Source organism: Hibiscus syriacus, unplaced genomic scaffold (genome assembly GCF_006381635.1).
Source record: "Hibiscus syriacus cultivar Baekdansim isolate YM2019G1 unplaced genomic scaffold, ASM638163v2 tig00111008_pilon, whole genome shotgun sequence".
Lineage (NCBI taxonomy): Eukaryota > Viridiplantae > Streptophyta > Magnoliopsida > Malvales > Malvaceae > Hibiscus > Hibiscus syriacus.
Window position 1 is genome coordinate 668,262 of NW_024062951.1, and position 26,232 is coordinate 694,493.

General features: G+C 34.6%; 3 protein-coding genes across 3 annotated transcripts in view; 2 read left to right on the forward strand and 1 right to left on the reverse strand.

Annotated features, from left to right (window-relative positions):
• LOC120149716 (sphingoid long-chain bases kinase 1-like) overlaps window positions 1-12,739 on the forward strand; it is a 27,818-nt gene extending 15,079 nt beyond the window's left edge. Inside the window, exon 11 of the mRNA XM_039162438.1 lies at window positions 12,728-12,739. The gene's annotated coding sequence lies outside the window, so the exon portion shown is untranslated. The remainder of the gene's footprint in view (window positions 1-12,727) is intronic.
• On the forward strand, window positions 7,020-9,375 carry LOC120149828 (receptor kinase-like protein Xa21). Its single transcript, XM_039162538.1, has one exon. It carries the CDS (start codon window positions 7,454-7,456, stop codon window positions 9,257-9,259), a length of 1,806 nt encoding a protein of 601 aa, XP_039018469.1. The 5' UTR covers window positions 7,020-7,453; the 3' UTR covers window positions 9,260-9,375.
• LOC120149829 (protein ASPARTIC PROTEASE IN GUARD CELL 2-like) lies at window positions 12,612-14,095 on the reverse strand. Its single transcript, XM_039162539.1, has one exon. It carries the CDS (start codon window positions 14,079-14,081, stop codon window positions 12,630-12,632), a length of 1,452 nt encoding a protein of 483 aa, XP_039018470.1. The 5' UTR covers window positions 14,082-14,095; the 3' UTR covers window positions 12,612-12,629.
• Between the last annotated feature and the right edge of the window lie 12,137 nt (window positions 14,096-26,232).

Below are 26,232 nucleotides of genomic sequence, written 5' to 3' on the forward strand. Positions count from 1 at the left end.
CGGTGGCAGTGGTGCACGAGAATCCCCTTGTTCTCTATCACTCAACAAGGGAGTGAAGAATGCAAACCTTAAATACCCATGCATCCTCAATAGTGTTTTCAACTCTATATATGATTGAGCATTACCAACACTTAAAAGTCTCGAGTTCGAACAACTACATCTGTTGGGTATGTGTTTTGTCAATGACTAAGAAAGATTCTGAACAGATATTATCCATCTATCATATCTACATGATCAATAACTTAACATTTTCATATTACTTATGATCATAAATCATATCATGTCATCCCTTCCTTATTCATCATATCCTTTCATTATTATATTCATTTTTTTACATACGTACACATTCATAGAACTTTATCATTGTTTATATATTTCTTAGCAACTTATTGATCAGCATTGTTCATACTTCATATTGTATCATGTCATTGCTATCATACATGTGCATATATAATATACAAATTGTAATTTTTTTTATATCATTTCACTTTCACTTTTATTTTCATATTCATGTGGATAAACAAGCTCGACATAATTTGTAATTATACATAAAGCATCATTGCTTTATATTATAAATACAATTCAATCATGTCACGATCTATCATACTCTACGTACTTGTGTTCATACATTATTTCACATAATAAAAAAAAACATATAAAACACATTCAGAAAACATAACTTATTAGGTCATCTCTTCATTCAGTACATAGATCGCAATAAGCTAAGTCATTGAATCATAATAAATACACTTAAAATAAACAACTAAAACATTAATTTATACTTTCCGATTGTTTACATTGTCTTCAAATAAATAAAATTATTTAATTTTAAACCCGTCTAAATCTCATTAATTTTATAATTAAGAAAAGATAAAATATATCAATTGAGAACTTTCAACCACGTACTACAATGATTATTGACACGAAGAAATTTTTCTTTCTTTGTCTCATAAGAATAACACATAAAGCGAGAGAGAGATTATCAATTTCTTACAATAATCTTTTATGTTTTTCTATAAGCATATATTTACTTCATTTTACAACTTTTATTCTTTTTTCTACACATAATCCATGTTATTATCTATAAATAAAATATTCAAATAATTCAAAAGTTCAAATTATCCTTGTTATTTTAAAATTTTCAATTTCATCCTTCAATCTTTTTTCCAATTTTGATTTATTTCTATTTTCCCTTCTTTTTTCTTTTTAAACCAAAATTTCTTATTTTCTTATCTTTCCAAGTCATCATCCTTTAATCTCCAACTAATGGGATTCTCTAATCATTAGTTACATTTGAATCAAATTATAATTTTAACTTTAGATAATTTTTAATCTAATCCTTAAAATTTTCTAAATCTACAACTTGGTCTCTTTTTAATTCAAAACTAATTAAAACTATACTTAACTATCATTTATGGATTAAAATCTCTAATTAATAAAATTTTATCCCTTTTTGAAAAAATCATTTTATCCTTATACTTTGTAATATTTACAATTTAGTCATTTGCCTCAATTTTAACACTTCTTCACTAAATCAGCATTCTATGCTTCATTTAATCGACTAATATCAACCAAATCTAATAATAGACTTGATATTTGATATTAAAATAGTATTTTTAGTATCGAATTTAACCAAAATCTGTTACCATAAAAATGAGCGTTACAATCGATAATTAACTAGTTTGTATGTCAAGTGATTTAGACTCTGATTAGCAACTAATTATTATCGACAACTTTACTCGTACCTTTAAAATTAGTTTGGGATGAATATAAGTAATATCTATTCAAAAACTTTTAACCATTTAACATTAAAGACACGTACTCTTAAATATGTGGTGCTTAAACCTAAAACCTTACGTGATAACAAGAATTCCTTAATCGCATGATCATATTACACTTAAAAAGGCCACATTAGGGGCAATCTTCAAAGAGACACATGCACATGATCATATGGTCAATATGTTTCCAATATGACCAAATCATGTTATCCAACATGGTTGGACCCCCACCCTCCTTACTCCAATCATAGAAAAAAACCGTAGGGGGGCTAAATCAACCAATTTAAAACTTTTTAATATGTGATTGGAGGATTTTGGGACAACAATATATGTATACATGGGACGAATCAAGGGGATCGGCAAAATCACCTCTTTAAAAGTTTAAAATTTTAAATTTTTTATTAATAATATATTTTCAACCCTAAAATTTTATAAATTCACTTCTCAATATAAAAGTTTGGATTCGACCCTAAATGTATATATCAACTAGGGCTATAAATCAAAAGAGACAAATCACGAGTTACTTAAGATTGACTTGGCCAACACTCGGATTGAATAGACTCGAGCTTGAACTAGACTCGAATTCTTAACGAGCCAAAGCGAACTACTTGATATCCAACTTGAAAAACTCATGAGCAATTCAAAACATAATATATTAAAATTTTGTATTTTTTAAATAAAATTATCAATACTATTAATATTTATATGTTGTTTATATTTAAAAAAAATATAATATAAGATTTTCATATACTTAAGGTTCAAGTGCGAGCTCGAGTTTGAGCTTCAATCGAGTTAAGTCTAGAAATAATTCGAGTTTAAGTTTTTTCGAGCTCGAGTCGAGCTTTAATTTTTTTATTTCAAGTCGAGCTTGACAATTTTAAGCTCACGAGTTTTCGAATTCAATTTTAATTTTTTTTAATTAAATCAAATTCAATAATACTTCAACTCGAATCCTAATTTACAATCCTAAATTATCAGCAAACATCAACTTGGGGACTCCAAATTCCAAATCCTATATAGCAGAAGAGAGTGACAGTCAAGATGGTGGATTCTCTTGCGGGGTCCTAGGCTTTCCGGCGCAATCAACGCAACCCTAATTCACTCAATCTCAGCTCTTCTGGAACTTCAAAAACCACCACCACCACCACCATCATACATTATTTTTCGATACAGTTCATAATCCACTAAGGAGTCTTCATGGTTTGAAATTGCATGTTTGCATTAATGGTTAATAGCCAGACATTTTAGAATTTAGAGCCTACGTGAATCAAACTGAATAGCTCATGCATGCCAAACCAAAATCATGGTTTTGCAAAAGTAATAAAGGTGAGATTCAAATATTCAAAATGGTTTAACGTTATTTTTTTCTTCTAAATATACAGAGAACAACGCAATTTGAATTCGAGTCACCTAGAAAAAATAAAATTTCTTTTAACTACTAGAATCACTCTAAGGATTCTTAATTTTTCATATTTTTATATACATTTTAAACAAAATAAAAAAATCATTACTAAAGATTTAAACATGAAATTAATAAATAAAAATAAAAATATAATTCTTTTATCACACTATCTATAATAATTTATTGAATATATTTTTTTTAAATCTATCATATACGATATTTTTATTCACCGATATTATAAGGGTGCCAAATCTAGTATTTATCTATGCATCTATATTTCGCTATATATCTATGTATAGTCGCTTATCGTGTATGATCTCATAGAGTAAAGTCAAAACAATCCAATTCAAGATTTATTTTAAAGAATAAATATAAAAAATATACATGGACTTTGATCAAATGTATAATGACGTACATAACTCTTGATTTTGATTTTGATTCAATTGTATATATGAAGTTTTGATTTTAATTCAATTACTCATATTCTAAAAAAAATACAACTTATTTTTATATTTAATATATATATATATAATTATTTTTTTATATAATATTTAAAAGTGAAAGGGTTAGGACGCATTTACACAATGTAAAACTCTTTAATTTTACATAAATTTATGACCATTTGATGATTGAAAATAGATGGCTGAGATTAACTCATTGTTTTTTTTTTTTCAGTGAATATTTTCTCATTTCCTACTGTTAATCTCAGCAATCTATTTTCACTCATTGAACAGTCCTAAATATGTGTAAAACTAAAAGAGTTTTATATTGTGTAACTGAATCTTATCCCAAAGTAAAATGATAATTAATTGATAACAATTTTAATATTTTGATGAAAACGCATACAATCTCAATAGAAATGATTAATATAATTATTTTATTTTAAATTTTAAAGATTCTTCTTTTTGAAATTATAAATTTATCATATTCATATATATATATTCTATTTAATAAAACTAATTGTTATCCACAACGTTACAAAATTAAGAAAGTAACAAGCAGCTAATTTAATGATATTTTATCAATTAGTTTTATTTTGTCGTGTTGCTTTCTTTCTTTCTTCACCATTGATTATGCTTAAAGCAACTGATGACAACTAATATTCATATTTTCCTTTTTTTTATTTCTTTTTTGATAATTAATTTAAAAAAATATCAAAATAGTGAAAGAATGTGAAGGGAGTGGACTCACTGGCCCTTCAAGTCTCTGTCTTTCATCTTTTGTGGCATCAATTAGGATTTTCTTAAAGCCATTGGATGAGTCCCACTAAAAAGGATAAACTAAGTATAAGTACGAATATAACATGCTAATTAATTATTCCATTATAACACAAAAGTGTACATCTTTTATTAAAATTTTAAACCTATCAAGTCACCTTAATGATTAATGACAGTGGTAGAATTTGATGATAGAGTTTGGGGGACAACTTAAAATTTTAAAAAGTCTAGAGGTTTAAATTAAAATCTATAAAAAAAAATTGAAGAGTTTAGTTTGCATTTTTTTCAAAATAATTGGGTCTAACTAAATTTTTTGAAAATTTGAGAGACTTAATTAGAATTTTTATAAATTATGGGAGGGGTTTAATTAAGAACATTAAAATTTTTAAAGTTTAATATGAATTTCTAAAAAAATTATAAGGAATAAATTAAAATTTTAAGGGTCTAAATTATAATTTTTCAAGTTTAGCGAGGTCATGGCCCGCACTAGTCCTAATTATGTTCCGACTAATAATTAAAGAAAATGTTGTTCCCACTAGAGGTCTTGAATCCGAATAGTTACGTCTGAAAGCATGTATTGTCAATAGTTAATAAAGATTATGAAAATATTTTAATAAAAAACATGTATTGAAAAATTAATTTGGGATCTAAGTCATTTATTATAATATACTTAGAACTCCTCGTGTGGACGTAACGAGTTCCATACAATTTTCGTCTAGCTTACACAACGAATTTTAATATTCTAATATGTTTTATAAAACTCATGTGAATATGATAGGTTTCATGAAATACTATAATAAATTATTTAAATCTCAAATTATTTATCTATCAACTATATTTTCCTATTTTTTTTTTACAAATTTTGTTGCCTTAAATGTAGTGAATTTAGTAAAAGTTGGGTATCTTTTGGTAGGGATATACGGTAGTTGAATGTTGAAAGGATAGAGCGACGTGACTTGAAATACAAAGGAAGCAAATTTCAAGTTGACAAACTTTTCTAAGAATTTCAACATTTCTAACATCCCTAATACATCTTGTCTGCAATTTTAAAATTATTTATTATTAGATTAAACAAATATTTCTCAATTGTGATCCAAAAATTTAATAAGCCCTTCTTTGGTGCAATCTATTTCTTATATAGTTCATTTGGTACGATCCAATTTATTAATAGGGTAAACAACACATTTAGTACATAAACTATCATTTTTATTTTGTTTTATTACCTAAATTTTACTTTCTTTTAAAACCATAAATAATGTTTTGTTTAAATTTCAATTTAACATCCCGTCGTTAAAAACTTAACTGCACCGACGACATGTAATTTACATTACAAGACGTGTGGCATATCAAAAAAGGGAAAAATAATTCAATGTCATCGTTGCCGCTAAGTTTTTAACGGTGTGATACCATAATGAAACATAAACTAAACGTTAGGTGTGGTTTTGAAAAAAAAAATAAAGTTTAGATACTAAAACAAAATAAAAGTTATAGTTTAGATACTAAATATATAATTTATCCTTATTAATAAAAGGTCTATAATCTAAATAAATCTAGTTAAATTCAGAAATGGTAAAAATGATAAAAATTGGAAAAGAATAGAATAAACAATTGGAAAAGACCCAATCCCATGTGTTGGGTTTCCCAGCTTGCGTTTGCTTCTTTTCTACCGAAAGGTGATTGGAAATGAAAGCAACAGACAATTCAAAGGTTGAAGACAATATTCCACGGTCGGAAATTAGATAAAAGTTGAGAACCACCTTCATTTACAAGTTGGAAATTAAACAAAAAAGTAAGCTTCCCAATTAGGAAAAGGATCAAATCTAACATCTTCCTATGTTTCAGGGTTTATAGCTTAGGGTCTTTAAATTAACCACGGCTCCTCCTCATTCAATTTTGTCCCGATTCTCGTTCATATCAATTTAACAAGGGCCAGATCTGTTTCTACCGGATAATTTTTTTTGAGTATTACGTATTTTTAAACATCGTTGAATAAGAAATAAAAAGATATTCACTAGAAAATATGATCTCAATCGTTCATTTTCACTCGCTAAACATCCTAAAAATACGTAAAATTAATTTTTTTTCACTAAATAGTTCGTAACCCTTTTAATAATTAATTTTGTTAAACTTTGATAGCCTTATTTATTCTTATATAATAATAAATTTATATCGATAGTATTGGTATTCATCGTCGTGAATTAGATTTTATTGTTATTTGGTTGCATATACACTGTCACATGAAAATCTAATTGAAATAAGATTAAGTTTATATTATATGTTATTATTATTTTAAAAATCTATTAAGTGGTTTTAGAGATTAAAAAGGAGTAATGTTGTCTCATGAGGTCTTGGGCTTGAGCAGTTGTGTTTGCAGATTGTATGGTGTTATTAATGGTTAAGAAAAATTATGAACAGATACAATCTTACAATCAACTCTAATAAATTTGATGCTAAGTTGAACACGTGAGGACTTTCATAAGGGCAAGAGCCGAGCCCCCTTATTCACGAGTATTAATGGTGTCAAAAACATGAAGAAAAACAGTAGCCAAAGAAGAGGGAGTTAAAGGTACATATAATACACAGTATGAAGCCATGAACTTCAAGCCAATTGATTTACCAAAGAGACGATGGAATTTTGAATGAATTGCGCTCCAACGTTCAAAATGAAATTAGGATCCACGTGATTCATCAAACGGTCACAATTCCTCGTGTGAAAATCTTTAAACTTCGATTTAGCCATCACAGATTCTCGTTTTCCTTTCTTTTCGTGGCACTATAAATATGAGGGGTAAACATTGTTTACAATTCGCCACATTTAAATTTTTTTTCCTTTCTCTCGTCATCATCATACCTTCCTGTCTACGTGAAGCAAACAGAACAAGCCCCATGTCTGTTTTGCAAACTTTAGTTTTTCTTTTTCCATGATAGAACATAAATTTCCCCTTTTTCTGGTTTTCTCCCATTCAAAGTTCATCCTGTCAGATCCTGCATCAGTGGGAAAGCCCTATATATTTTGCAAAAAAATTCTCTGATTTGATCAAGACCCACCTTCCAAAATGCAGATTCTGATTTGGGTTTTTAAAGTTCTACTCGTTTGTTATACTTCTACTCTAGGAGTGTTTCCATTTCCACCATTGTCATTAGCTGAAACCATCTCCCAAGCACCACCTGTTTGCTCGGAGGTTGATAGAGCTGCGTTGCTTGGTTTCAAGGCCAAAATAGTGAAGGACACAACAGAGAGTCTCTCTTCATGGATTGGAAGGGATTGCTGTGGAGGAGATTGGGAAGGTGTTCAATGTAATCCAGCAGGGAGGGTCACTACATTGGCACTTCAAAGGCCTGCAAGGGACATCAACCTCTACATGAAGGGTACTTTGTCTTCTTCTCTGGGTAGTTTGCCTTTCTTAGAGGTGCTGGTCATTAGTGGGATGAAGCATATTTCAGGTCCAATCCCAGATAGCGTTTCCAAGCTAACCAGACTGACACAGTTGGTCCTTGAAGACAATTCCCTTCAAGGTAACATTCCTTTAAGTTTAGGCCGGTTATCCCATCTCCAGACACTCTCATTGGCTGGTAATCATTTAAAGGGGGCAGTTCCTCCAAGCTTAGGGAATTTGAGAAACCTTGTGATGGTGAATTTAGGGAGAAATTCCTTGTCAGGTCCTATCCCATCTACTTTCAAAACTCTTCTTCATTTGCAGTCTTTTGATCTGAGCTTCAACTCATTGTCTGGTTCTATCCCTGAATTTATAGGACAGTTTCGAAACATTACTTTTATCGACCTCTCCGATAACCACTTATCAGCTCACCTACCCATTTCCATGTTCAACTTGGTCAGTCTATCATATCTGTCATTGAGCCACAACCAGCTCACTGGAACCATCCCGGACCAGATAGGGAATCTTAAGTCTCTCACTAGTCTTTCATTGAGTAGCAACAAGTTTATAGGTCACATTCCAGCATCTATTTCAAGATTGCAGATTCTCTGGTCCCTCAATTTATCCAGAAATGGATTCTCTGACCCTTTACCAGATGTCTCTAGCAGGGGCATCCCTTCACTTTTGTCAATAGACCTGTCTTTCAACAACCTCAGTTTGGGGACAGTTCCTATCTGGATCAGAGACAGACAGCTTTCAGATGTAAACCTAGCTGGTTGTAAACTGAGAGGAAGCCTCCCAAAGTTTACAAGGCCGGATTCATTGAACTCCGTGGACTTGTCCAATAATTTCCTCACTGGGGGCATTTCAACATTTTTCACAAACATGACAAGTCTGCAGAGGCTGAAGCTTTCAAATAACATGCTGAAGTTTGATCTTTCAGAGCTCAAAGTTCCGGATGGGATTTCCTCTATTGATCTTCATTCAAACCAGGTATGCGGCTCTCTCTCGAGCATTTTAAATAACCAAACAAGCAGCTTCTTGGAGGTTATAGATATGTCAAATAATCGCATTTCTGGTACGATACCAGAATTCACCGAAGGGTTGAGTTTGAAAGTGTTGAATATAGGAAGCAACAAGATTGCAGGCCAGATCCCAAGTTCAATCTCAAATCTTGTTGAACTCGAAAGGCTGGATATTTCAAGGAACCTGATAACCGGCACCATACCAATAAGTTTGGGACAATTGGTGAAGCTTCATTGGCTTGATATTTCCATCAACAGTCTCACTGGAAAAATCCCAATTAGCTTGTTGGGCATTAAGATTATGAGACATGCAAGCTTCAGGGCAAATAGACTATGCGGAGAGATCCCACAAGGCCGACCTTACAACATCTTCCCTGCTTCAGCTTATGCTCACAATCTCTGCTTATGTGGGAAACCAATGCCACCTTGTAGGGGAAAGAAACAGGAGACAAATCAGTGAAATGCTGACTCAAATATGCCCAAAGTAGAAATATTAGTGTTTTTACAGCACTAGCTACATTTTTTTTTACCTTTTTCCACTAGTAATTTCAAGCACAATTTTACTAATAACTACTACGGAAACAGACATTGTTTCAGTATGAAGTTTTAACTCTATCTATGATAAATAAGTTATCTTTTTATTACTTACCAGCTTTGCATAACCATAAACCATTACATTGAGACAATTAATACTATGAAGCCTTCTCATGTCAAAATGGCTGTCCCTTTTTCCCATATATATATGGGGTAAGGGGAGGTAAGATAGTAAGCTACCCCCAACACCAGGTTGAGAGCAGCTTCCGTAAGAGACCTCCGAATTATGAAATGCCCTCCGTGGGACTCGATCCCACGACCTCAAGGTTAAGAATCTTGTGCTCTACCAACTGAGCTGGATGGTCATTTCTCAGCTTTCTCATGTCAAAGAAGACAATATAACATGATTGCCAAAGAAAGGAAAAAGATTCCTGTCAAAACCCCAACACCTACCAGAATCCATTACCTTCAAGGGGATGAAAAATGCGTATCAACCTCACAAAATGAGGGATGGATCCTTGGAAAAAACACTATGCCACCGAGGCACTGACTAACAATCATTATACTTCCTTTTCAACAGCATATGTTTCCTTCTCTGAACATCCTTCCTTCTAAACAAACAAGAAAAAGTTGATGATATCAGCTGTCAGCATATTTGATAAACGAGAGACCAATGGACCACCAGATGAATCAAATGCCAGCTCTTAAGAAATGCAGCCTTCCTGTTACTTCATCATTTTCTTTGTCGGCATTGTTAGCCTCTTAAGAAAATGGTTTCTGGTCAAACGCATCACTTATAATTGTTTTAAGTTAATTAAATTCTAGCTCCAATGAATATTAATTTTAAATAATGACCGAATATCAAGGACTTACTTCTTCTGACAGACCCATTTTAACAACCTTCCTTTGCAACCTAAATTTCATAGATGAAATGCTTAATATCTAAAAATTAAAAATAAGAACCATCTGATTACATCAGTGAGAAATGTGTACAGAGAGTTGTCTGCCAACTTAAACTCATGGAATTAAGCGAAAAAAGGCCAACGGAAGGGTCCTTACATGAATAAAAAGAAAGCAGTAGGAAGATGTTTAGGGGCATTAAGATCTTTGCTCTTCTTCAATTTCTTCAGTTTTTTCAGATTTGGTTCTGTTCATGAAGATTTATTCCTATATAAATATTAGTAAACATATATAAATTAAAACTAGAGTTGAAACCTCAAAGGAGTCTAAAATAGAAAACTCTATGGAAGTAAGAAAACACCTTTCAGCAGATTTCTTCTCCATTTCAGCAGGCGCCTCAACTTGAGCCTCTAAATTAAGGGGAAACCAAAGGAAAACCAAACTAATAATAAATCCCACCACCACTTCTAATAGATTAGGTAAACACAGAGACTAACCCAAATTCATTTTGATCTTACCATCATGACAACAGTTATGCAGAATAAGAGCCCCCAGTACAGCTTTGTTACACTCTTTCCTTCGATTCCCCCCCCCCCCTTTTGTTAGGAAAACATTTTGTGTGATCAACATAACACTTGGAGGTTTTCAAAATTTCATTGTCTTTGAATTACAGAAGTGATAAAGGGGCTTGCGTCTTTTGTGGAGGCTTAGTGAAGTGATGGGTATACCTCATCAACCATCATCTCAAAATATTTGTATGGCTCTAACTTGCCTCTCTTGTTACATAAATCCATGAACCATGACAACATAAGTTGAGACTGAAGGATAAAATCTTTCTATCTGCCATACTCTCCCACAACTCTGTTGCCCTATCAGAACTTCTGTATGGATAAGCAACTTGAGTAACGAATTATAAATGAGCCTCAGAATGTTAACAATGATAAGCCAAGATGGCATTGTAACATCATGTGTCTGGAATGATTCCCCTCTCAATTGCCTCAGCCAAAAGTTAGTTAGCCTCATCAATCTTATGATGCAATTGTAAGTGAACAAGTTTTGCATAAGATTGTATCTTCTCATTCCATCAAGCACCCCAAATGCTGCGTGAATATAGTTTCCCGCACAATATGCACGAATGAAAACAGATATATCTAATTTACCCCAAAAAATGTATATTTTCCATATTTTTTCAAACACACCACCACCTCCATTATATTCGAACCACCTTCCTTACAAAAAGAAAACCAAGCTTAAACGAACCCCGCCACAATCAAGTTTAGAATCTATAACAACTATTGACAGGGACACTTGGCTCCCACAATTAATGATTTACGAGGTCCATAAATCATATACTTCCTGCATGTGTTGGCCTATTAAATAATAACCCTTTGTTTATGTAAACGTTGGTGTGCAGAACTGCTATTTGAATTCCGTAGCCTATTAAGTTTCTGCATATTGATCTATTGTGCTTTCTGCATTTTTGAGTCGGAATTAGCAGCACGGTTTTCTTCTGAAAGTGCTGCTTTAGTGCTTCAGTGTCAGCTCCTCCAACAAGCTTCATCTCAGACTGCACAGAGAAGATCAATTTAGTTCCTGTCAGAACTCTACCAGAAGCATATGGATCTATTGTAGAAGATAGGGAAGAGTTTGTTAGAGATGCATGCTTAATGCCTTTCCATAGCTTCTTGAACAAGACAAATGCTTTTTAAAAAACAAATCATAAGACTGAATATGAAAATCTCTTTTGAGCTCATGAACAAGGCCCTTGGATAATGAAAATAAAGATTCTACCTCACCATGTATTTTCTTTTCAAACATGCATCTCAGTTGGAGTAATAAATTCTCTTTCAAGCTTATATATATTTCATTAATTGGTAATTTATGTCTGAATTGAAAATCAAAAAGCAATTGTTGTTCTGGGAGTTTTGCACACCAACGTTTACATAAACAAAGGGTTATTACTTAATAGGCCAACACATGTAGGAAGTATATGATTTACGGACCTCGTAAACCATTAATTTTAGGAGCCTAGTGTTCTTGGCAACAGTTGTTATAGATTCCAAACTTAATTACGGCGAGGGTTGTTTAAATGTGATTTTCATTTTGTAGGGAAGGTGGTTCGATCATAGTCGAGGTGATAGGGTGTTTGAAAAAAAATTAAAAATTAGAAAGTTTTCTAAGTAAATTAGATATAAAATCATTGTTTTAGAACATATAAGAATTTTTATATTAGGAGAAAAAACCCGAAATTTCAATCATAATCGTAGACTATAAAGATAAGTATCACATGACTTTATGGGTAACAACAGACCCATATTTATATTATATGAATATGCTTAGAAACTAAAAATTATGTTTGTAGCAAAATTAATCACTATTACTTTACAAGCACATCATTAGCAAACATTGGGGCCAAACCCCACGAACCCATTGCCTCCATCGAAGGAAATTTGGATCCCCTCTTGCTGGATGTTCCCAATTATTGAAAGTCCAGAGCCTGAGGGAGCAAATGCAAAGCAGAAAGTTCCCGCATCATCAACCGGAATGAGAAAGTTCCTTGCCGGTAGGGTCAGGATCGGTCCACCCGAAAAATAGAATGATATTGTCGGAACACGAACCGAGATGAAATCCGATAAATTATAACATGTATCGAAGATGGACACTCCTGAGGCACGGGGAAGGTTAGCTGTTTGCGTGATGAAAGCGTCACGAAAGGCGTTGTAAGCTGAGGTTGGGAACCTTGTCACGGAGGTGCCGGTGTCCATAACGACTCCTCCATACCCGAATTCGTTGAGATGAAAAATGTCTTCGGATATGGACACCGAAATACCTCCTACTCCGAGACCTGAAAGTCCGACATAGTAAAAACTAGGGGCTCGTGGGTTACGTAGCAAAGGGACCCATGAAGCCCCGATTGGCATTGCTCCACGACCGAATACCAATGACCCGGATGCATCGGTGCCCCGACTCACTAAACAATAGCTAAATGCACCACCTGTTTGACCACCCAATTGACCTACAAGTGACATGGATCCACCTCCAAGGCCCAACAAGCCGGCTGCCCCGATAAACATGCCCCGGTTAATATGCCCGCATCCGATAGCCACGTTTTTAACCACGGTTCGACCAAAAGTGAGCGTTTCAAGCGCCAGGGTCCCTTTCGTATAAGATCCATCACCATACGAAACTTCATACCGGCAGGATCGACCTGCATTGCAACCCGAATTCTGGATCCGATCACAAACGGAAGATCCACAAGAGACGCTGGAAAAAGAAGCGGAATCAGCCGGGTTGAAAACCGGATCGGATTGTCGATAGCATTGGTTACAAGGCTGACACTGGACCCAAACAATATCACTGCCCGAATCAGTAACCATATACTGACTTCTCGGAGGGCTACCAACGCCTATTCTCACGAAATATTCTCCACTTCCTTGTGCCATTCCCGAAACAACATCCGACCCAAAATCGTCCACCTCAAAAGAAGCGTCACCGCCGTGGTTTCCGTCGCCGGGGAGACGGCGGAGGAAGCCTGCCACCCTTTTCACGTCCCTTTCCATACGTGCTTGAAAACGGAGGCGATGGTCGTGCAAAGTAGAGGTAGCGTTGGAAGATAACTTGTCTCGATGGACGAGATTCAGTTTCCATTTCCCTGGACGATCAGTTCCGGTAACGTTGGAAAGTTGATGAAATTCAGATGGTTTGAGAGGCTTAAACATCTTCGTGTCTAAAAGAGTTTGTTTGACGTTCAAGAGTTGAAAAGAGGTAGTGCCGATGCCGATGCTACATAGAGATAATTGCAGCATGGTCACCAGGATTGTTAACATAGCTGGTGAAGCTAATGACATGGTGGTTGAGGATGGTAATGGAAAGGGGGGATTTATTTAGGCCTAGAAGAAGAAAGACATTTGGGGTTTGGAAATTGATGTTAAAGGCTTAAAGATGCTTCTGTTTAGGTTTTTGGACTGATCATCAAGAGTTCCTCCACTGTTTAAGAGGGGGGAAATTGTATCTTGTTTTTCAACTTTCTCTCTTCTTGCTTTTCTCAGTGCTGTTATATTGACCCAAAGTAATCAATTACTTTTTGCACACGTTCGATTCTATATTTAGTCACCAAAAATTATTAATTTCTTAGTTAGCTTGGTCTATGAGAATGAGAAATGAATGTGCTTAGCGGACATGGAATCACGTTTTGCAATTTAATTTGTGGGTCTGCTTCGAAAACAAAAGACACTGTTTCCATATAAACTTATTAAGTGAAATCGTTGATCAAAAGGAGTAATATTTTACCTAGAAGTCTTGAGTTCAAATACTTATATTTCTAGGATGTGTATACTATCAATAATTAAGAAAAATTCTAAACAAATACTTCATTCTAAGTAATATAAAGATTAAATTAATAAATTTGAAGGATAAATAAAAGTTTATTAAAATTTAATAATTATTCTAATAACGGATGAGATAATTATTAATTGCAAGGAGAGCAAAAGATAGTGAAACTTTTGGTATTGGCCTTTTTAGTGTTAACCTTGAAAAGCATATTCATAATATATAGGCATTAAGAAAGAATATAGTTGATTAGCAATGAACCAGACATCAGTCCACGTGATCAGATGATGTTGATTACCGAAACTTGTCTTTTCTTTAAATTAATTAATGGAAACTCAAGTGATAATCTTGGCCTAAATCTTAAACTTCCTTTCGGTTTATATCTTTTCACAATGTGCATGCTCACCTATACTCTATTAATCGTGGCGCCTCCAATTGAGGTGTGTACGTGACACCGGTAACACTAGTGCATGCTCTCCTTTATTTTAGCTCCATCGCGGTTGAATCTTATATATATATTAATGACTAAAAAGATGGTTGTTATCTTTAAAAATTTTGAGTTCGAATTTGATCTTTACGTAAGTATTTAAATGTTTATTATCAAATAATTGAGAATCTTTCGATTAAATATTATCTCGATGGGCCATGCACCATGGTGATATCATGATGAACAATTTTCCCCTTTAGCTGTTTACGCATGATGCTGTTGGCAGGCCATGCAATAACAATGAAAGAGGGGTGGTCTTCGCTATATGCCTGTATGTGCATCGTATAGACCGAGTGAGGATGATAATCCTTAAAAGAAAAATTAAATTTGAATATAATTTGAATATTTTTTTACATTTTTATTATCAATTTATTTTTATTTTTTAAAATTTAATAAGTTTATTTTATAAGATTTTATAAATTTATCATTGTATATAAAATTATACGTTTATTTTTGAATGAATATGTAAATACATAATCATTGCACGACGTGGAACTCTCATAGCTAACCTATTGCTCATTATTTGGTGCATATATTAAAGTGGCTAACTTTGCATTCTTAAGTCCCTCCAACAACAACCGGCATGGGACAACACGGTTATGTAATCATTTATGCCCCCCTCCTCTTTCTCTTATGAGACTCTCATAGTTGACTTAATGCAGTTAGTTTGAAAATATAATAAGAGATTTCAAATTTAATAAGTTGTACTATAAAGTTTACGAGGTGCGAAGTTATAAAATTTTAGGGATGTGAGATTAAATAATTAATAGAAAATATAAAAAAAAATTTAAAATTTCTAAGGGATGTGATCGCACTCCAACACCTCTTTCGATCCATTCATTAGGACTCATATATAGTTCAAGTTAACTTAATAATTAAAAAATCTTATTAATAAGAAATATTAATATCCTAAATTATTCAAGAAAACTATATTCTCAACGACAAGAGTATAATTTATAATGATAATTAAACTCTTTCTCCTATTCTTGCACTATGATCTCCTTTATACCTAAAAAAGTTATTTCAACGGTGGTTACATGCTAATTACTATATTAAAAAAAATCTGTTTACAGTTGTAAATTTAAATAAATGGCTACCCGAATATTCTAGAGGTGCTGTAAATTTGTAGCTTCTGGATTCTAGAAGATTATAAAAACTTTTTACTTTTTTTTTATTTTTCTTCATTGAAAACACCTTAGTGCTAAACTTTTATATATAGGGAGAGAGGGGTTAGGATTCACGTATACATTATAAAATATTTTTAATTTTATACGGATTGAGGATTATTAGAAGAATAAAAATAGAAAATATAATTTATCTAACAATCTTAAATATATATATATGTACGATATAATTACATAATATAATTTTTTTTAAGTTTTATAAAGAAAGCAGTCCCATTTAATTTTATAATTCAGGGGTTTTATATATTTAAGAATATAATCTAATTGCACGATGTAAAAAAATTTAATTTTGATAAAGAAAGCCACCCCATGCGACTTTAAAATCCAGGGTTTTTATACTTTTTCTTTTTTCTACTCACTGCAATGCAAACAGAATCAGTACCACGCTAGCTGTAGATAGTGCAGAAAGTTGAGTTTCTTTTGTTGTCAAATCGTAAATGATTAATGGCCAAGAAATCATAAATGATTAAATTATAAAATTCGAACAAATAAAACAACAGTAATATGCATACCTTTCCTCCCTTATTTGGGTGGAAGATCAGTTTAAAAGCAAAGATGGCTCCTAATCTTTTATTTTAACCCCAAAACATGGCGTATGATCTCATTCTTTTTTGGTTCAATCCCAGCTTTTTTATATTGATATTTAGTACTAAAAATCAAGTTTTTATTGTAAAGCACTTACTTTTGTCTCTATCCAAACCCTGCATCTACCCTTAAATCCACTAGTTTAAAGCAAGCTCAAATTAAAATTCAAACTTTCAATCGATTCGAATTCGACTTGAACTTGAATTATCAACACACTTCCTTGACCCCTACCACTTCTTCCATAATTTGTTTTTTGTGATAATCTAAAAAAAACCAAATTGAACCATACCCCAAACTCGAAATTCAACAATAATTCGTAGAGAAAAACTCAGATTAGATTAAATCAAATTAAGTGAAGAAAGAAAGATGGAAAAGGAAAAAAAGAGGAAAATTCAACTCAAAATCATAAAAAGGAAAACTAAAGAAGAGATAAAAAGGAGAAAGGAAATCAAAGAAAAGAAAAGAAAACAATAATCTCTACGGATCGAGTTTTCAAGAACTCTAAAAATATCTCATTTCTCTAACATAATAATTCGTAATTATATTAGTAAAATAAGAAAGAGTAGGCAAACATACTATAGACACTTGAGTGGTGCACAAATGTACCACTGAAGTAGAGTGACGAATCACAAACCATATATAGTGCAACGAATAACAAGTGTAGAAGTATTGCAATGAATTGTAGGTCCAAAAATAATACTTGCATCTGAACAAATAAAACTCTATAAACAATGTAGAACATTTTAAAACAAAACAGTAATAGCATACTTTTGAAAATGCACATCGACATATAGATGAACTAGGAGTGCAAAGCATTTAGACATGCTTAACGTATACATCGTACACACTTAATACAAAGATTATAGTACTGTCGTAACCGTCTTTCGGTTGGACCCGGAATTGGGCTTCGACTTGAAATATTTGGGTTAGAGTCGCCACCGACCACTTTAAAACGAAATTTAGGTGGGTCGGACACCATTTTACCTGATCTGCGTTGTACCAAAAACATGTCGGGTTCGGGAGTCGATTACGGTCAAGGAAGGATTAGCACCCTTAAACCGCCCTTTCGGTACCAATTAATTTATCGGTTGTCTTTAATTGCGAAAATTAGAATTTAAATTAAAATTAAAATTATTCGATCCGAATTACTTACCATTTGATCGGCTGAAATCACGACTGAAACAAAATATGTTAGATAAAAAGAGAAAACAAAATGCTAATAAATAAAAAATGAAAAAAGAATAATAATAATAATAATAATAATAATAATAATAATGAAAGAAAGAATAAAAAAATAATAATAAAAGGTTAAGTTTAAAAAATATTTAAAAGTAAAATAAAAAATAAAGATAAAACTTATGATCAAATTGGAACAAATTGAGCTTAATGAATTAGAAAATAAACTGCAAAAGAACAAATAAAAAGTTAGGGGACCAATTCACAGAATATAAAAAAATATAAATAGGGACCAAATTGATTAAATCAGAAATATGGAGGCAAATTTACAGGTAGTGACCAAATTGAACTGCGACTCAAAATGATAGGGACTGCGGAGAGGATTTAAGAATCATTTATTTGCACACTGGTCCCTCGTATATAAATGTCTAACCCAGCCTATTTTCATTTCAATCTCACCATTCACTCTCGAATTCTTTCTCCCTCAGCTGAGAGATATTCTCTCAACCTGCCCTCCCCGGTCGAATGCAGGCAACCGCCCGGTGGCCACTCCTCCGTGCCGGCAACCGCGTCGGTCGCCTTCGGTGGTGGCCAGAAGAAAATAGTACCTCCCAAACTGAGCCCCTCGGTCCCGTGAACCCAAAACCGAAGCGAAAATCCCACAAAGCCTCCTAAAACGACGTAGATCGGAGTGTAAAGGTTCGGATTTTTACCTCACCGATGATGGCTCTTCGACTCTCCCGGTGGCTCTTTGGTTCCGACGTTTGGTTCCTTTCGTTTCCGACGAACGAAATGATATTTTATTTATTTTTCTGCTTATGAGTTTCGAATGGTTTCTTGTTTTGGTTCTGGGTTTTGCTTTGGCTTTGATGTGGTTTGTTTTTTTGTGGTTCAATGTTTGTATTGTTGTGATATTTCTGTGTTTGGTGTGGGTTTATTGGTTTTCGGTGATCACTGTTGTGGTCTTTTTCGTGATGTTGTGGGTTTTTTCTCTGTGAGTTCTGTGTTGGTATTTATACATCCCCCAACGGGGCTGTTTCCGGTGATGACGGGGTCGATCCCGGATATTCCGGGGTTGTTCTCGGTGATCTCAGATGGTTCAGTCCGAGTAGCTCCGATTTTGGTGCTACACGCCGTCGAGATCCTCGGTTAACCGGTGACTTCAAATCTTCTGGAATGCTTGATCTCGACCGTTGGATTGGGTCAGATCCAACGGTCCAAGATCATATGCGGCACTGTGCTTGTTATCTTGATAGATTAGGGTTTTGCAACCCTAATAGACCTGGGCTGGTTGGACGTGGACCCTTATTGGACTTGGACCCTGGATCAGAAAAACAAAAAGAAATAAATAAATAAGAAAAAATAATAATTAAAAGAATAATAATAATAATAAAATATAATATATAATATATAAAAATATTTTCAAAAAAATATATATAATATATTTTTAAAAATATTTAAAAAACTATATATTATATATTTAAAAATATTTTCCAAAATTATATATTATATAATTTTCAAAAATGTTTTAAAATTATATATTACATGTTTTCAAAAATGTTTTTTTTAAATATATATTATATTTAAAAATGATTTTAAAACTATATATATATTTTCAAAATGTTTTCAAAATTATATATATATATATATATATATATATATATATATATATATATATATATATATATATATTAAATGTTTTCAAAAATCATATATATATGTTTCCAAAAAAGTTTTCCAAAAATTATATAATATATATTTTCAAAAACCGTTTTCAAAATTATATATATATTATATGTATTTCAAAAACATTCGCAAACTATATAATATATATATACATATAGATTTATATGTATAAAAAAAATATATGGACGAAAATGAGTATCTACAGCTGCCCCTCTTTGTTCTTTTTCGTGGAACGAAAAATAGGATAAAGATAAAAAGACACAAATTTTCGTTCAGTGGGGTTGAAAAATAACTCCTTGTCGAATTGAGTTACGGATGGCTCATCCGTCGCGAAGTCGAGTTCATCTTGAAATGATATGGAATTGAAACGTAGTTTAAAATTTGAATATGGATGCGGCTTCTTATTGCCCAATTGTGGTCAACCTCGGTCTTCTTCTCGGTTTAAAGACATTGGTTAAAAATTCGACTGTAAAGCAGTTCCTTGACTCCACTATGTGATTGATAGGCCCTTGAGCTGAATAAAACCGAACTCGAAAGGTCCTCGTCGACAGATGACTTTTCTCGACTTAAGTTATGATGTCGGAAATCGGTTTTTTGTCACTAAGGCACGGTTAACCCATGTATTCTTCTCGACTTGAAAACCTTGATTGCAGCCGGACAATAGTGTGATTGAGGTGTCATCGAGCTGATTGGAATCGAACTCAACAATTTTATTGGCAGATAACCCTTCTTGCCTTGAGCTATTATGTAAGCTTGATTTGCCTCTAAGTTGAATATAATCGAACTCAAAGGTCTTTAGCAGATAACCCTTCTTGACTTAAGCTATGCTGCAAATGATGTGCCTTGGAGCTGAGCGGAGTCGAACTCGAAGGTCTTTGGTCACAGATAACCCTTCTAGCCTTGAGTTATGCTGTAAATGATGTGCCGTTGAGCTGAGCGTAGTCGAACTCAAAGGTCTTTTGTTGGCAGACAACCCTTCTCGACTTAAGTTATGCTGCAAATGATGTGCCCTCGAAGCTGAGTGTAATCGAACTCGGGGGTCTTTGGCAGATAGCCCTTCTCGACTTAAGCTATGCTGCAAATGATGTGCCTTGGAGCTGAGCGTAGTCGAACTCGAAGGTCTTTTGGTCATAGATAACCCTTCTAGCCTTGAGTTATGCTGTAAATGATGTGCCGTTGAGCTGAGCGTAGTCGAACTCAAAGGTCTTTTGTTGGCAGACAACCCTTCTCGACTTAAGTTATGCTGCAAATGATGTGCCCTCGAAGCTGAATGTAATCGAACTCGGGGGTCTTTGGCAGATAGCCCTTCTCGACTTAAGCTATGCTACAAATGATGTGCCTTGGAGCTGAGCGTAGTCGAACTCGAAGGTCTTTTGGTCATAGATAACCCTTCTAGCCTTGAGTTATGCTGTAAATAGTTTGTTTAAAAATGGCTTCCCTTTACGGGTCGAAAACGGTCATGATTCTTCCGGTGGTTCCCCTAAGCTGGTCTGGGAAAACCTACTGATAAATTCTGACAGCCGGATATCTTCCGTCGTGGAATTGAAATCTGGCTTGAAAGTGTTAACTGAAAACATGTTGCTCCTGGTGAGTTTGAACCGAACTAGATTTGATCTGAATTGGTTCTCGAACCCATCTGAAATTGGTTCTGAGTTCTGTAGTTATGTAAAGTCGGTTGAGGTGTAGCTTCTTGCTGCTGAGTTACACCATCGTTCTTTAAAGGTGCTCGCAAGTCGAGTAACCTTCATCCTGAAGTCGAAGCTTGACTCTGAAAGCTGCAAAATTATATATGCTAAAATGATGAATGTGATGCACCTAAGTATGTCTAAGATGCATGCAACATGAATAAATTATGTGTTATTTCTTGGATGGAGTCTCGTGCTTTGCCTGCTAATCTGGTCCATGGAATCGATCGTGCCCCATTTGCTTCTCGAGCTTGGGCTTTACAGACATTTCATATCTGAGATTGTTCTGTTTGAAAACGTTTTTCTCCTTTTTCTTGTTTCAGGAGAGAGAAATGATAAAAATGTTGTAAAGTATTGTTCGCAATTGAATCAAATTATAAACATGAGTTCAAAGAATATCAAAGGAATCAATAGTTCTTTTAATGCTTTCAGAGTTACAGGTCTTTGACAAATGTTCAAAGGGACGAGTTGGCTTTAGGTTGGCCTTCTATTTTCTAAGTTTCTGGCAAAAAAAAAAGGTCATTTTTCTTGGTCATTGAACATGTTTTGCCATTTTGATTGGATGCGGACAAAATGACGCAACTAGCATGATCAATTACTAGACCTTTTATCTCAGTCCTCTGAAATCTTTCATTTGTTCAAGCTTTGTAGGCTCTTCCAACAAAGGCAGTGCAAAAAAAAATATCGGTCTAAAAATGAAATTCTTGAGTGCTTGTGTGTAGTCAACTATAACAGGTGTTCCTTAACTCCCTTAGTCCGTTTTACCGAAAATTTCTTGTTTAGATAAATTTCATTTACTTTACCATTGTCTGGCTAGCAAAATCCATAAAGCCGGGGCGTTCAACCAATTGCTTTAGAGGGACAGCTTAGTATTATAATCACTTTTATCAGGTTTAACTGAAGGGTTCGTCTCATCACAAAGTCTTCAGCCTGACAAAAGCAGTGGAGCAAACACCGAATTGCCAAGTTTTCGAGCAATGTCATGGTTTGAACGTAATCTACTCATAAGGCCAGGGCTTTCAAGTTTCCTCTATAACCAATTGCCTTAGCGGAATAGCTCAGTTTTTACAGATTTAATTTCTTAAGATTGTCAAGAAGAACCTGTTATAGCCTAGGTATTTGTTGAAAGTCAAAAATTTCATCTTTAGAGTTTAATTTTCAAGCAACTGACCTAAACTGGATTCACCTACTCGACTTTTTCATTTGTAAAGATCATCATCGTCATTGAAAGTCTTAAATAAAAAACATAGTAATTGTCATATGCAAATGATGCCCCATGTTGTCCGTACCTTATGAAAGGAAAATTGGTTAATTCCAAGAACAGGGTATGGTGTTTGAGGGTATATTCTGGATAAGGTCAAAGTCCTTGTTTTTAAATCATGTTACTTCGTCAAAGATTCATAACTTTGAATCGTTTACAGAGTTTCTTAATTCCAATGATATGCAAAGAATTACAAATTTGCAAATATGATCCATTGCTTAACATCTTTTAAAGTAACATAAATTTGATTAAAATGTTCTTACAAAAACTTGAAAAAAATGGAAGAAAAACAAAGTCAAACAGAATGCCTCAAATGATGAAATGATATTCCTCACTTGGATGCCCCCAAGTTGTTGAAGTCGATCCAGTTCTGGTTACGCATCTTTTGTACGACCCTCTTAAATGCGTAACAGTTCTCAATTGTGTGCCCTGGGACTCCGCCGTGATATTCACAATACGCATTCTCGTCATACCACTTGGGGTATGGGGGCTTCATGGGTTCTACTGGATATGGTGACACCACATGGGTGTCAAGAAGTTTCTGGTAAAGCTCTTTGTAGGTCATGGGAATAGGGTCGAAATGTTCCCTTTCCCTCCTGGAATCTTGTTTAGAAGTACCTAACGGTACAGCCGCAGTTGATTTTGGGCTGGAGATTGTAACACATTTGCTGGAGTGTTTGATGTTATTAACCTCTCCATCCCTCTCCCTCATAGGAGGCTTCTTACTGGCTTCCCCATCCTTAATCTTGCCTTGCTTTATGGCCGACTCAATCATTTCTCCGGCCATAACCAAGTCTGAAAAGCTTCCTGATGTGATCGCCACCAGATGCCCGAAGTATGGAGCCTTCAGAGTCTGCACGAAAAGTTTCCGAGTTTCCTTTTCATCTAACGGTGGATGAACTTGCACAGCCAAGTCCCTCCATTTTTGTGCGTACTGCCTGAAACTCTCGTTATGCTTCTTTTCCATGTTTTGTAGCATAACTCGATCTGGCCTTATATCATTGTTATGCTTGTATTGTTCCAGAAATAACTTGGCCAGGTCCTTTCATGTCTTGATATTTGATCGGCTGAGCTGGTTGTACCACCGAATGGCTGAGCCCGACAGACTATCCTGAAAACAGTGGATCAGGAGTTTGTCATTTCCTCCATATCCTGTCATCTTTCGGCAAAACATGGTGATGTGAGCGGATGGGCAACTGTTCCCGTCAAACTTCTCGAACTCTGGGGACTTAAATTTCGGGGGAAGAACCAAGTCCGGGACTAGACTAAGTTCCGTTGCATCAATTTCATGGTAGTCACGGTCTCCTTTGACTATATTCATTTGGTCTTCCAATTGTTTGATTTTTTCCTCCATCTTCTTCGCTTTGTCTTCTTCGCTTTGTCCTCTTCGTCCAAATCCGGTACATGGTAATAACCCGGATTGTCCTTAAGGTTAAATACAGAGGACGAGGGCTTTGCTTTTGCCGCCGATGAGTCCCCTCGAAGTTCTGGTAAGATTTCAGGTGAGATAACCACTTGTGGGGTAGGTTGTATAGTTACCCCTTCCGATGAACCTGCCCCAGGCGCACTGGTCTGTTGTAGGCCAATTAACTTGGCAACGATCTGATCAACCAAGGACTCTTGGTTCTTTGTGATTGTTTCTAGAGTATTTCGACTGTTCTGGTTTATCTTGTCTTCTAGCTCTTTTTGTAGTTTTAACATATTCTCCTCGATTTGTGTAATTCTGGCTTCCATCCTCTTCTTCTTCAAACGAGTGTTATGTGGATGGGGTGTATCCAATGCTTGAGACGGTGTATCCAGTATTTACTCCCCTTTTGATGAGACATGTATATGTTAGTTAATGTGAATGCAAAGAAAATAACAAAATGCAAAGAAAATAACGAAATGCAAAATGTCTAAATGCATGATGCATGAAATGTCCGAGGCATTGATCCAAAAAAAATGTGACTGTTATTCTGAATAACCCTTATTGGTGACAAAAGTGTTACATCTGAAGAGACAAAAACTTTTTTTGGGTGGTACAAATCCTGTACAGCTTCTGACAAGTTGATTCGTCTTTTTCACTGGTTGAATATCCTGTCGAACCATTCCGGCTCCTTTGGCTAAACTTGTGCAGGTGATGGGCTGCTTGCCCCAAAAGGGGTCTCGAAGGACTGCATCTCCGACTTTCACCCTATGTCGAGCTTGATCCAAACGAAAGTGCCATTGGAGCCCTTTATCCGAAGTTTATCGACTTGTTTCTAGAATTTGTCAATAATGGTCTGCGGCTTAGCTGGGGTTTCGCCATTTGTTATCGTAGTTTTCAAAAGGAGCGTCTGGGTCAACAACATTTTCCTCGTCTTGCCCCTGCAACCTTTGCCTCTGAGTATTCTTTGACCACGGCTGGACTTCTGAGCTTTTTATCTCTTTGTATTATAATCCCTTTGTCCATTAATACAGATTATTCATGTTTAACAAACACATTTTTGGTGGATCAACACATCGTTTTAAATGATGCAAACGATGAACACAAAATAAAAGAGAACAAAAAATAAAAGGGTTAGTGAGGTAAATCAAAACAATAAAAAAAATGAAAAATCCTACCCCACATGATATCTACCCCTCATGCTTTAATTCCTACCCGGACATGATCTCTATTCCGCATGCTAATTTCAACAAATCCTAACCGCATATTTGTCTAGTTCGCATGCTTTGAACAGAAAATAAAGCAGGAAACAAAGCATCCTAGGGTTTGGAATGAGGTCTTGGGGTGGGCTCTACTTCCCTGTACTCTCCCGGTTTAGGTTCTAAAAAACGGTACTCGAGTTCTCCTTGCCGGTGCCCCCTTGGGCTTACCAGACCCTTAGTCCTAAACCCATCACAGGCTTGTGTTGACTAAGTTAAACTCGAGGGGACACATTCCCTTATGCCCGCACGGTGAATAAATTCACACGAAGACATAAGGTATATGAATCCCGAAGGCTACTTGCTAGGCCCGCACGGTGAATAAATTCACACGAAGGCGTCGCTTTCACCCCCACTTAAATAGGGTTCGGAGCTCGGGTATAGAGCCTTAAATGGAAAACTTTAAAAATCTGAAATCATTGAAAAAAAATGTCAGTACAACTATTTATTTCAAAAATAATCAAAGGTAACTAATTGAAATCGAATAAATAAATTTAAATTTAAATTTACTATTTTCGCATAAAAAGACAACTGAAAATTAATTCTGGCCTGACTCACTTACCTGTCCCCAGCAGAGTCGCCAAGCTGTCGTAACCGTCTTTCGGTTGGACCCGTAATTGGGCTTCGACTTGAAATATTTGGGTTAGAGTCGCCACCGACCACTTTAAAATGAAATTTAGGTGGGTCGGACACCATTTTACCTGATCTGCGTTGTACCAAAAACATGTCGGGTTCGGGAGTCGATTACGGTCAAGGAAGGATTAGCACCCTTAAACCGCCCTTTCGGTACCAATTAATTTATCGGTTGTCTTTAATTGCAAAAATTAGAATTTAAATTAAAATTAAAATTATTCGATCCGAATTACTTACCATTTGATCGGCTGAAATCACGACTGAAACAAAATATGTTAGATAAAAAGAGAAAACAAAATGCTAATAAAT

Excerpts from the sequence above, each read along its gene's own strand:
- LOC120149829 (XM_039162539.1), bottom strand. The coding sequence starts at position 14,081 with ATGTCATTAGCTTCACCAGCTATGTTAACAATCCTGGTGACCATGCTG.
- LOC120149828 (XM_039162538.1), top strand. The coding sequence starts at position 7,454 with ATGCAGATTCTGATTTGGGTTTTTAAAGTTCTACTCGTTTGTTATACT.